This window comes from Columba livia, chromosome 3, assembly GCF_036013475.1.
Source record: "Columba livia isolate bColLiv1 breed racing homer chromosome 3, bColLiv1.pat.W.v2, whole genome shotgun sequence".
NCBI classification, from domain to species: domain Eukaryota; kingdom Metazoa; phylum Chordata; class Aves; order Columbiformes; family Columbidae; genus Columba; species Columba livia.
Window position 1 is genome coordinate 114,488,306 of NC_088604.1, and position 13,672 is coordinate 114,501,977.

General features: G+C 36.3%; 1 protein-coding gene across 8 annotated transcripts in view; it reads left to right on the forward strand.

Moving 5' to 3' along the window:
• Positions 1–13,672, forward strand: part of KIF16B (kinesin family member 16B) — a 133,394-nt gene that overhangs the window by 70,350 nt on the left and 49,372 nt on the right. For 6 of the 8 annotated variants that reach the window (XR_010471770.1, XR_010471769.1, XM_021290996.2 and 3 more), the window contains exons 18-23: positions 5,300–5,332; positions 5,690–5,743; positions 7,081–8,436; positions 11,879–12,037; positions 12,882–12,987; positions 13,509–13,559. Coding sequence is in view for 6 of the 8 variants with exons in the window: in XM_021290996.2 (XP_021146671.2) it covers positions 5,300–5,332; positions 5,690–5,743; positions 7,081–8,436; positions 11,879–12,037; positions 12,882–12,987; positions 13,509–13,559 (1,759 nt within the window). In the remaining 2 variants the exon portion in view is untranslated. The remainder of the gene's footprint in view (positions 1–5,299; positions 5,333–5,689; positions 5,744–7,080; positions 8,437–11,878; positions 12,038–12,881; positions 12,988–13,508; positions 13,560–13,672) is intronic. The other 2 variants (XM_005504993.3, XM_021290993.2) reach the window with 1 other exon arrangement.

Below are 13,672 nucleotides of genomic sequence, written 5' to 3' on the forward strand. Positions count from 1 at the left end.
TAATCGAAGATAGGCCTAAGAATTATTTACCTGCCCAACAAGTTCATATGTTCTTCAGATATTGCCAAGTTGTGTCTTAGAAAGAGGATTTTTCCAATAACCCTTATTAAAAAAAAAATAGAAGAGAGGGAGAAAGTCTGGAGAGTTACTTGATTGTCTCTATGATAGAGAAGATGGCAGCGAGTTCTTCTTTTTCCCTGATATGTTTTGTGGAATATAGCTTCCCTTCTCATTATCAGCTCTTCAAACATCTTGCCTTGCTTTCCTGGAAATCAAACATTATGAATAATAGAATTAAATTATCGACGTATCCAGCAATTTTTAGAAACGCTACCATTTTTCCTAAAACTTTTTATAACTTTTATTTTCATTTCTTGAGTGTGATTATGAGAGTGCTGTTGCTGTTGAAATTGAGGATAAGATTATGTGAAATAATCCTCCTATTCCTGAACACTTTCAGGCCTGTGTTTTATTAGACTATAAACTCTGAGCAGAGGGCTAAGTATTGATATTCCCCTGCTAGTCTGCATTCAATTAATCTTTGTGAACTGGCTTGCAGGAATAGATACTTTGTCCTGCTTAATTTGTAAACAGAAGAAAGGATTATGCTTAAAGCTCACATTAAGGAGGAATGCAGATCTGCATGACTGTCACTTGTTTGAGAGCAGTAAAACCTGTCTGAGGTTGTTCCATAGTTACTGCTATGTACGTATGTTTTTTCTAAGCAAGGAAGCTCATGGTTGCATATTCATCATTTAAACTCTCATCCCTATGTTTAGGTGCTTAAACTATGGTTAAAACAGTAGATGCCATACTTTATAATACACATTGCCCACAAAGTGCAGAAGTGGTTGTTGTCCTAATAGATCTGGAATTAAAAATAAATAAATCTCAAATATGTTTTTACTGCTTTTGTGACTGCTGCAAAGAGAAGGTAGGCTCTGAAGTTTGCACCACAGTTTGACTGAGCCCTGGTCTTACAAATGAGTAGAACAAAGTACTTTCCACAATTGACACATCTTTATGGAGGGAAACTTGGCAACAGCAGCTTTTCAGCTCAGGCTGGGGTTCCATCATAATTTTACATTTATTTATGTTGTTACTAACACTGGTTTTCCTTTGCAATAGCACTGGGTTTTTTCTGGTCATGTGTTGGACTTGTCCAAAGAGATAATGCTGCAGAAAGCAGAAATTCCTTTAAAGGGAACTGGTACCTGAGGCTAATTGCAAGTTCAACAAAAGCAACCATGTTTTGAATAAAGCAGACCCCAAGCGTTTAGGGCTTAGTAATAGTCTGAAGCCAATGGCACCATGTCTGTAAGGATATAGGTGGCTTGCAGGGTGCTTGTGCCGGGAATGCTGCTGAGCAAGTGAAGTGCTGCCTTGCAGATTCTTCTGTGTGGTGACTGCTCAGCCTGGGTAAAACATTCCGTAAATCCCATCTCTGGCTGTCACAGGCCAAGGTGATTGTGGCCAAGTTAATTGTATCCAAGGCATTAGGTAGGAGTGAGCACCTTGCTTCCTGGAAAAGTGCCGATGAAAAAGAATATCCTACACTAAATTTGGCTTGGATTTTTTTTTTTGTAATCAGGGACAATGGAGGATGTGGACAACTTCCTTTGATACGACCCTTTATTACAGTAGACCATAACTCATAATGTAATCGTGAACTACCCGCCAGCAGTGTAGGTCTAGATTCAGTATCTGACTGTTTTTTTCATGACTTCTGTAGCTGACCAGCATTCTGCTTGTTAACTTAGCACTTTCAAGACCATCTTTTCTTCCAGTTTCAGTATTGAAAAGCTAAAGGCTAGCAGCTAGATTTGCAATTTCTGTAGGCTACAAGAAACAGCTTGTAAGATTTAGCATGGTTAGCAATCAATGGCAGAGGAGCCTGTGGGGTAACCTGCAGTTGTTGTGAAAGCAGATAAATGATGGATCTTGCTGACTGTATCTGTATCTTTGCTGTGTGAAAACCAGTGTTATATTTAATTGTGTATTCAGAATTGTGTGTGGCTTTTGTTGTGTGTGGGGTTTTGTGTTTGGTAGTTGATTTCCCATATAGTTGCATAAAATTTACGCTTAACATGCAAAATTCTCTGTTGTACTTTTTGCCAGTCTTTGTCTTTAGTCTGGTGTCATGCAACACTGCTTCAGATAATAAACTTTGGATAAAATAGAATTTTGCCCATAGATTTATGCTGAAGATTTCATTTGTGGACCTTTTATTAGCTACATTGTGTTGTAACTCTAAAAACACTCGTGAGAAACGTTGGTCTTGTCATAGATTTAGCATGTTTGTGTTTTTGTTTTTTTAATTAATTTCATAAATTGGGCTACTGAATGTTGTCGTAACATCTTTGTAGTCCTGCCAATACTCGGTCTTTCCTAATATGTGTAGTACCAGATCATACTTTTGTGCTGTATAAATGAAGCTATTGTAGTACTGTGCTAGTAGAACTGACTTCCTTTCTCTGCAGCTTATCTACTCTGCTCTTATCACTAGATATGCTATGTTTTCCAGGAAAATGGTGAATATTTAATTCTATGATCAGATTAAGTTCCTTTGTGGTAGATCTACAAAAGAACAGTGGATTCTAGTCTTTAATATTTGTATTTTTTTTCTTTTTAATTTCAAGTTAATATTTTCTCCTCTTCACAGTAGTGCTCACATTTCTAAAGGGAGCAGGGGGTTATGTGAAAAAGGGTTCTATTATGCATAAGCTAATTTGAAAAACATCAGTCTTGCATCTGTACTTTGTAAAACTGGCAGTGATTTGTTATAGCCGATGATGTTTTTGGTGATGCTGAGGTTTATTTATTTGCTAGTGTCTTGAAGACACAAGGTTTCTGCGATCATTGGCAGCCTGTCCTGCCTCCCCAGATTCTCTCCTGTCCTGAAATAACTTTGAACTCAGAACCAGTTTGAAGCAAATACTGCTGAGGTAATGGTCTCAAAAAGTGGTGAATTCCTAAATATATCAAGAAAAGAGGCAGCCAGCTAAAGAAACAAGGCATCATCATTACCCCTGCAGAAATAAAGGCTGCAGCATGAGTGCCCTTGATAGAGAACAGAGACACTGTGAGTAAATCCTGGTGGGAGAGGGAGCTCAGACCTTCTTAGGCACCTCCAAATCTCCATAGCAGCAAAACACCAGGCTGTGTTACCCTGTCTGTTCATAGGAATATTCTGTGCTTGTCTAAAATACATTAAATATGCATTTTTAAAACGGTTGGGCCTAGTGTTTGGAAGCTCTTGATTGGGGTGTTGATGGTGATCCAAGTTTAGTTTTGGGAAATAGCCATTTTCACTGAAGAAAGAACCATTTCTGCATAGTTTATTCTTGTTTCCTGAACCTTTTGAGCACCACCTGCTTCATTTCAGCGGAAGGTAAAACTGATTGTCATCATACCACTGTTGAAGGTATTAGAGACACTTCCTCCAAGTGAAAATCATGGCGTTTTCACAACTGATCTGTTTTTATATCAGACTGATTCTATGGTGGCTCATTTTCCTTGTATCAATCAAAAGCTAGTTTCCATTTTTATGTGTGTATAAAATACATTTGCCAAATTATGTGTTTTATAGGACAGTCAAAATATCAAAAGATTTTGCCCTGGCTTTTGCACATTATGTTAGCTGATCCTGAAACGCTTTACTTCATTGGGGCTTAACCAAGCATGGGGATACTTGTAAATCACCCTTGCCAGTTGTCGGAGCAAAATCGGTCTCCATCTGACAGCGCCCGACAGACATCGGCATTTCCACAGACCAGAACTATATTCCCCAGGGCCTATAGTATTTTGGACTGGAGTAATGACGGATATAGTGGTATTTGTCAGCCAAGCCCTGGGTAAGAAGTGACAACTAACGGTTATGAATTCCAGACGTGGACAGTAGCCAGGAAAAGGTCTTTTGACATATAGCTTAAAGAAAAAATTAAGGTGTGTTATAACCATTAAATTAAGCTTTTCCTTTCTGAAAGTCCATTAAGATAGCTCTTTGTTCTCTTAGCGTAACTTTGTGGATTTTGCATTGCTGCTAAAGAAATGATGATAAAAATGAAAAATACCAAGTTGTTTTCATCTCTCTTTGTGCTGTAATGTTGAGATAGTGCCTAGAAGTGCCCAGCCTGGACAGTCATAATGCAACCATGAAGGGACTCTTGGTGAGATGTTTGTATGAAGGCTCCAAATGTCTGGACTGGTGTATAAAAATCTACATTTGCTAATCTCTTAGGCATTGTAAAAAGTATTTTTAAATGAATTTGTGAGAAGTAGGGAAAAAAAGAATTTGTTAAACTAGCCTTTCTCCGTTATTGCAACAGTTAGAAAGATGCTGCTTGAGCACATAGGAGTCGAAGTTCATTTAAACCGCTTCATAAATGTTAGATTATTATTGAATTATTTGCACATTTCCAAGGGTGAGTCCTTTTTGTCATAGGCATTTGTATGATTTTACAAAGAAATACTAAATCTGTCTTAATGTTTTTAAAACTGTATAATTGTGGTCATGACATCTTAAGCTGCAGTTCCTCACATACTTGAAGTTAACTTGTGGGGCAGTCTTGCATTTTTTCAGTGTTTGTGAATCATCTTCCTAACCTTTAAACTCCTTAAGATGTAGCAGGTCTGAAATGACTGGATATTTGTGTATTTAGTCGAGTATTTAAGTCCATATATAGGTTCTCTATGCTTTGAAAAAGCAAGGAGAATATTTATTTTGAAAAACTTCCTTAGAAAACAAATCATTCAAAGAAAATTGAAATAACTTCTGTACTACTGTAGTAAGAGCTGATATTAAAAAAGACATACTCTTCCTTGATTATTCAAAACCTTATCAAACTAACTATGTGCAAATCTCAAAATATTTTAGATAAATGAGTTTGAATTGTGTTCCTTACTTGAATATTTGCAGGAGTTTGAGGTTTTTCTACCCCACAGGTCACCTTATAATAACATAGGTTATTTCTTTGGAGGAAAAGGAAGATCTGTGAGCGTGCCGTAGCTTAGTTTCGTAGCTCTTTCCCTTCTCAGAAGTGGCCAAGTTAATAAACCATAGGATGATGGGCATCAATTTAACTGTCACTGGCATTTGAAAAATGTGTTTAGAAAGAGTAATTATTTACATTTGACTTTTGAGTTGTAATGTGATGAATGTTCCATGAATCTAACCAATTTAACCTCTCGGAAAACAAAGTGTTGTTGACTTGTAAATATTCTGTACCGCTAATACGTTTTTTTTCTATCAATTCCTTTCTTAATTGATCGCTCTGTTCCCCCCTGCCTCCCATGGCAGTCTTTTCCCTGTAAAAGGACCGATCTGTCTAAGGTAGAGAAATTCAATTTCTATGTATTGATTGCCATGTCTGCATGTAGTTAACTTGCAGGGGCTATGCTAATCATTTATCTGTCTTGTTTACCTTTACTTTTTAATTAGTTTCCCCCCACCCCCCGAAATTCATTTACTTTTGTTTGTTCTCGTGTCAGACAGCATGATCTCTAATTTCTAACCCTAATGAAGGAAATATTTTCTGTTATCGTAGAAAGTAGTTTTATAAGACTTTTGATTTATACCATTGTTATAATCTTCTAAATAGACATTGAATTACATCATAGCTTCCTATTTTTTGTCATATTCAGGAAATAATAACCTTTTTACTGTGTTCTTTTTGTTTTGTTAACTCAGGCTAGAATTTGAGAGGCAGCAACGAGAAGAGCTTGAAAAATTAGAAAGTAAAAGGTAACATTCTTGGTGGTCTTTATGTGTGTTTGTGTGTGTATATATACATGTTGTAGACTCATTTAAATCATTAATTTGAAAACATGGTGTTACTCAGCAAGCAGATGATCCTCGTATGAGTAATTTTATTTTTGTCTTCTATTTGGTTATTTTCTTGAACTGTTAATGGTTAGTAACAGACAAGCTCAATTGTATTACTCTTAACTTTCATGGTATTATTTTAAAGATGACAAATTACATTCTTTATTCAGATCTTTTTTATCATTTAGTTGTCTTTGGATTGAAGTTTGATTGGAAAAACTCACATTATAAGCTCTGTTTCTCTCCAATAAAATTGTAGTGTTGCTGTGGGCATACCCATCATACTTATCAGAACATTATTTTGCAATCAGTATTGTTGTGAGCTGGCAAACTGAGCTGACTGTTCTGGCTCATCATACCTGCTGAGACTTTAGAAGGATTAGCTGTCACCTGCTTGCAGATCACAGCATTGATTAGATTCATAAGATGAAAGACACTTTCTGTCATCTCAGCTTTAGACTGCTTGCTCTGCTTTGAAAGAGCTATTTATATGGTTGGACTGAGTTAAGTAAACTCAGAAAAACCCTGAAACTCTGAAGCTCGAGGTGTTATTCAGAAACTGAGGCAACAGAATCACTGATGTTTATCCTCATTGTTATGTTGATAGGATTTGAATTCAGGTTGTGCTGAAGTCAGTTTACTTGTGCTTTAATTTATGTGACTTCTTGCAAAATAACCATCTGATATGCAGGTTGTCTCTGTATTCATGGGGATCATGGTGACCTTCAAGTCTCAGTCTGTCCTCATTTGGAATGCACTAGAACCTTTAACGAAATATTACACAGGACAAAATAATTTGTCTTAAAGTAATTTCTCTCTCAAATACATCTGTACCTAATCTTATAATCCTGTTTATCAATAATTCAGTTGGGTTCACCTAAAGGGAAGACATTGTTTCAATTAATCTATTGGCTCTAAATTTGGTGAGGCAAATTTCTAATGAGCTCCTTTTATACGATGTTGTGTATATAAGAATGGATGTATGCATAAAAATATATGTATTTACTCTTCACTGTGTGCAGTGATATGGTCTATCAGTATAGACTTTCTGAATCTCTTTACTGTTTGTCTCATGCATTGAGTCACTTCCAAGCAATGTAAGGTCTTAATCTCTGGCAAAACAAAACTATTAAAAAGAAAAAAGAAACTGCTATATATACTGCAAAATCCTTGTCCAAACCATTTTAACTTCTAAGGGATATGTTGTCTTTTAGAAAGAAAAGTTTGAAATGTTGCATTTAAATGTTTTACTGTAGGAAACAAATAGAAGAGATGGAAGAAAAACAAAGATCTGACAAAGCCGAACTTGTAAGAATGCAGCAAGAAGTAGAGTCGCAGCGCAAAGAGACAGAAATAGTACAGCTGGAAATTCGAAAACAGGAAGAGAGTCTCAAACGGAGAAGTGTTCACATTGAGAGCAGGTTAAAGGATTTGCTGGCTGAAAAGGAAAAATTCGAAGAAGAGAGATTACGGGAACAACAGGAGATAGAGCTTCAAAAGACAAAGCAGCAGGAAGAAATTTTTGCCCGGGTCAAAGAGGAGTTGCAGCGACTACAAGAACTTAATCATGATGAGAAATCAGAGAAAATGCAGATTTTCCGTGAACTAGAAAAACTTAAAAAGGAAAAAGATGAACAGTATATTAAGCTGGAATCAGAAAAAAAGAGACTTGAAGAACAGGAAAGGGAGCAGGTGATGCTGGTGACTCATCTAGAAGAGCAACTTAGAGAAAAACAGGTAATGATAGAGCTCCTGAAGAGAGGGGATGTACAAAGAGTTGAAGAAGAGAAAAGAGATCTTGAAGATATTAGGGAGTCTCTTTTGAAAGTCAAGGAAGCCCGATCTGAAGGTGATGAAAACTGTCAAGAGTTAGAAAAAGCACAGCATGATTTTGTGGAGTTTAAAAGGAAACAACTGGAACAATTGACTCTTTTGGAAAAAGATTTAATTCAGCAAATGGATCACCTAGAAAAGGAAATAGCAGATGGCAAAGGAGCTCTGGAACACTTAATATTTGCACATGAGGAGCATTTAAATCTCAAGAGAGATGATGAAGACTTTGTGGATGCTGTGTTCAAGGCTGAAGAAGTTGACAAGGTAAAGCCAGCAGAGTACAGGCTCCAATCTAAAGTACGCCAGCTTGAGTACCTGAAAAGTAATCATTTGCCAGCTCTGCTGGAAGAAAAACGAAGGGCTTCTGAAGTCCTTGATAGGGGCTTGTTAGGGTTAGATAACACTCTCTATCAAATAGAGAAAGAAATAGAGGAAAAAGAAGAGCAGCTTGCCCAGTATAGAGCCAGCACAAATCAGCTGCAGCAGCTTCAGGAAACATTTGAATTCACAGCCAATGTAGCTCGTCAGGAAGAAAAGGTTCGCAAAAAGGAAAAAGAAATCCTTGAGTCAAGGGAAAAGCAGCAGAGGGAGGCGCTGGAGCTGGCTGTCGCGAAGTTAGAAAGACGGCACTCTGCTTTGCAGCGTCGTTCGACGATAGACTTTGAAATCGAGGAGCAGAAGCAGAAGCTTGCCACCTTGAACAACACCTGCGGCGAACAGGCTGGGCTGCAGGCCAGTCTGGAAGCTGAGCAAAAAGCCCTCGAACAAGACCGAGAAAGGTAAGTGTTGTGGGAGCTTCCATTTATTAAACCTGTCCACAAAAAGTGAATCATTTTATACCTTGCATGTTGAGAGAGCAACTTGCTCCGTGTCCCAGTGTTTGAGTTTCTTGATGAGTTTCAGGTAGTTTAACCAGAAATGAGATTCTGTATTGATCTTTAAAGAATTCTTGGTTACTCATGGAGTTTGGTTTTCTTTAGAAACTTATCCCATCCTCAGCAATATAGTATTTGCATTAGCCATCACAACACTTAAATAAATCTTTTTACCTACTTAGAAAGCTCAGCCAACCTTATGATCTACCCTTACAAAAACATGGACCATCTAACAACTTTTTTCTCTTAAAACATTAACATCTAACATTTTGTTTCTTTTTGTGTAACAAACTAGATGTTTGTTCAAGATTCGGAGACTGCTAGTGATAGTAGATTGCAAACTGTGTGTCTCAAGTGGTGATGTAGTGAACACTTCTGGTATTCAAAGTGAACAGGTATAATGATTAATTTTTGCTGTAGGTTTCAGGGCTAAATAAAATAGAGTAGCCATATATCAATGTAAAATTTGATGGTGCTTTTAAAACTTATTGGAAAGTATACAGAGGATTTAATAGGGCCCTATGTGGTGACAAATAGAAGCAGTGGTGGAAGTGATTTCGTCAGTTATACACATATCTGTAGTTATACGCATGATATCTGTACATTCAGCCCAAGTATGGGAGAGTCAGAGAAATGTGATTCAGGTAAGGGAGGATCTTCCTATGTGGAAGAAGAAGAAATATTATGTTTTATTTTTGGCTTGACCAAAAATCCTCTGGGATTAATGCATTTAATCCATGCAGTGTGGAAAAATGTGTCATCTGTTTTGCTAACAGTAGATCTTTAAAACTGGTGATTATTGGTGAAACAGTGATATCTTTTTTCTTGAGGTAGCATTTGCCATTTGGCTTTTAGTATTTAGTAATTATCTGCTCTTCTTTCATAAGCTCTTCAAACAGATGCTTGATTAGAAACTTTCCTGTAGCCAAGATGAAGAGCTCTTCTGTATCCTTTTCCTTTTAAACCATTATCAGAAGAGAATAGTTCTTTCTATACGCTGTGTAAAGGTCACTTTTGCAACGTTTAGAGCCACATTGTGTGGATTTCAATTAAGCGTTTTCCTTACCATTTTGTTCTGGATATTGCCATTATTTTTCATAATTGCCCTCAGCATAAAATCCTGTGTTCTACACTAAGCATCTCGCTTGACTAAAGTCAGCTATAAACAGCTGGACACTCCACAAAAATAGGCAGCTTAGTTAGCCCTCAAGAGATTGCTGGATTGTGTGATAAGTGAAAAAATACATTGTCAGCTAGAAGACTAAGGTTTGGAAAAGGTACCAAGGAAGTGAAAAGATCTTTCCTCTTTTTTCTATTTCTTTTTCCTTTCTTGTTTACTTTAAAGTCCTCTTGCACAAACTAAATAAAACTTTGAAGTCTTTCAGTGGCTTGCCCAGGGGCCTGAATAATTCAATTCAGAATATTTTTATGAAATTTTTTGTGAGGCTGAAGAAAATATTAAGGTACATGATGGTATGTTAAATGTTTCGGGCTACGTGATGTTCTTGTGTTTGAGTTTACACTTCACAGTACAGAATGCCTCAGGCGCTGTGTTAAGCGTATGAATTGTATATGTTTCTTATTGTTTAGCTAGGTACCGTTATGTGATGATGTGCTCTGGTTCAGATCAGTGTTAGTTCTCTGAAAATGTTTAAATGCAATATTTATTTGAAATGCTCTATGAGCATGAGTCTATCATAACTGGTTTGGTTTGGTTTTGTCTTTTCCCTAGTTTGAATAATATGTTAGCGCAAATTCTTTCACCTACAGGATGACCCCCAGAATTATAATTTGAAGTTAATTTATACTGGAATGATGCGTACACATTTTGTCTTTGCTGGCAGAGGTTTGTGGCAATAGGATGAGCATGAAGTGTCTTTAGAGTCACCTTTGAGACAATGAGATGTATTGTTCACAAAGCGCAGTTTAGTGAACTTACTGGTGGTTGCATCACACAGGCGCATAAGTTTATAGCTATAAAAAGCAATATCTTTTGGTAGTAGAATGTTTACAGATCAAGAGGTAAGCTTTGTTCCTTTAATGTCATTCTGATTTTTGTGGTTAAATTGATTTTCCGTAGATGCAAACACTCTGCTGTATCCATCAGCCACCTCCCATCCACTTTCCCTCAGGATGCGAGATTGTTTTGCTGCTAATCAAAAGGAGCAGATGGCTCCTGGCAGTGCTGCAGAAAGTACTCTAAAAATGAAGTAACAATTCAGCCTGCTTTACCTCAGCCTCAGCATTCATCATCTCTAATTTTCTGGTTTAACCTCCAGGATGGAATAAAGTAGTTGTAGCGTTGTATTTCCATTTAGATATATGCAGTTGTTGGGTAAGTGGTAGAATCACAACTTTGCATTGTTTCCCCTTCTTGTGCAGGAACTTCTTTTCTTTTAGTCTTTAATTTTCAAGTAACCCCTAGAAAAACAATCGCCTTTAGAGACAAAAGTCATTATGGAAAGGGGGAAGATTATTACTGTGTTACTAATCTCATCTCAGCTACATTGCAAGTGAAAAGTGTGTTCTGGAGGTTACTTTGTTAGAATATATTTTAATTTGACTAGGTGATAAATAGTGCAAGAAGTGCTTCCTCTTTTATAATAGGTGCCTTAGGCATTTTCTGTCAAAAATACAGTATCTGATTTTACATATTCTATTCTGTGCATGAATCTGGCTGTTATGAAATGTATTTGTTAAATCAAGGAGGTTTCCATTTCAAAAGACGATTTGTTAGGTATTCATAACATAAATACTAACTTTTAATTTTGTAAGTACATTTTCAAAAATACATATACAGACAGAAGGAATAACTGGAAAACAAGATTACTTTGTGTAGTACAAAACCTAAGGATTTTCCTTCAGCTATCTTTTGCCACATCATTGTTTCAGGTTGTCTGTCCTTTTTTTTAATTACTATTTTTATTATTAGTGCTGTATTTTGAGTTTTTTCTTTCCCCCTCCCTATTTATTAATTTACTTCACACTGGAAGCTAATAAATGATGTCATTGAGAGAGTTCTGTAATGAGGAAATTTTATTTGAATTATGCTAATAGATGGCTTAAATCTTATTAATATTTAATGTTCTGAGTTAGATGCCTTTTGCATTGGAAGTTACTGAAGTTGTTTTATTCAACTTAAAACTGCTGTTGTAATGTGGTTTTGATCAGTCTCTATTTTCTGATCTGTGCCTAAAGAGCAGTTATTGTTTTTATATCGTCAAAATATTAATACTTACAGTCGTACATACATGAGTCCCAGTGAAATTACAGCACTTCCCACAAGAGCTATGGATTTCAGCTCTAAACCAGACAAAGTGAATTACATTTTAAGATCTCTTCATAGGTTGGACCAGGAAATTCAGCAACTGAAGCAAAAAATCTATGAGGGCGATGGTTGTCAGAAAGGAAATCATGGAACGTTAGAAGAGAGACTGTCCCACCCCGCTTTCCCTACCAGCCCGACAAAGCCACAGCCGCCTGCTGCTCCACTAGTTGACGATAGGTAGGTAACCTGCATTTCTGCAATATTTTGATAGGAATGCAAACAACAGCTTTAGAAAATAAATATATTAAGTTGTCATTCCTCCAGAGTTGTTTTTTAATTAAATACTGTAGTAGTACTTAAAGGCTAATCTGGAATGAAAATTCATTTGCTGTATTTTACTTTAAATAACCAAAAGATTGATCTATTGCTCCTGTGCACTTTGGTTTAGAGTAGAGGTTTGTGAAACTGTAGGCTTAAATGTATTTAAATTGTTTTTGTGTTTACCGTTACCTGTCTATATGGAATTGCTTTAAATCGACTTAAAGCAACAAAGTAAATGAAATTGTCTTAAGCCTTGTTTAATACGGTAGCTCTCTGGTATCACTTAAAATCTATTTCCTCTCTGTTCTGTTTACACTTACACACTCAGTTGTTAGTATCAACTCTTGGAACATTCCTTCTGTTTGAAGACCAAAGCTTTGTTAGCCCAAGTTGCCGATATTGCACAAGTGATAAAAGCAAACTATTAAATAACTAAAGATGCAACCCCAGCCTCCTATTTCTTCTTCATCTCTCGTACACTCAGTGCCACTTGTAAGCAGAGCTGTATGCATAGCAGTGGCTTAACCTGTGCTCCATTAAATTGTCTAATTGTGAAAACAAATTGTTAACCTTTGCCTGTTAAATGAACACTCGCTTAAAAGTCCATGTTCCTTAAGGAGCGATAAAACCTGGTTTAACATTAAGCCTGCCAATTAGCAGTTGTGCAGTACTGGGGGTTCATAAGCATTTCGAAGAGCCCTTTAGCCTGTCTTGATTTTTATCTAAGCTACTTTTCAAAAAAATTGTCTATATCTTGAAGGATAAATGCCTTTATTGAACAAGAAGTGCAGAGAAGGCTCCAGAATATTCATCATAAAGCTGAGGATAATGACGTTAGCCTGTCCTGGTCTGCAGAAAGTGGAAAGGTGAGCAGAGATGGGTAGGAAATCCTGACCTTCACTATACCATGTGTAACAACTGATTTAGTTTTGTTCAATAATTTTCATGTTTTCCTATGTGTACTTAATTTTGATTTTCAAAAAAGTAAACAGTAAATCAGGGATATCAGTTTTAGATTTTGCTCATATTTTTTCCCAGTGGCTGTTTTATGTTGTGTTCTGTTTTTTTTGGCAATAGGAAACAATAGGAAGCTCACAGATGAAATAAAAATCTTGATTTTATTTCTGTAAAATACAGTGATAAAATTCCATCCAGAAGAATGGTAATTGTTTATACTTGCAAACAAATTCTCATTTAAATACTAATCGTCTAATTCATCTCAAGACTGCGCTGATTGACTTCTAAGCCAATGGTTTAATAAATATCAATAAGAAAATAGTTATTTTTGGCTACTAAAAAGAGTATTTCTTCCTCTAAATAGTTTTAAGTGAACTTGTACAAGGAAGGCACTCTTTTTAATAATCACCTATACCTTTTTTATTGTTAGGATAATGAGAGGCTTAATAATGGCACTGTTAAACGCAAGCTGAAGTATGAGGTAAGTCATAATTTGTCAGAATGAAATGGTTGTCTTAAATTATGGCATGTCCTATAATTAAATTTCTTAATGTTTAGCTGCATAATTAGAATGTTGAATTCACAGCAAGATTA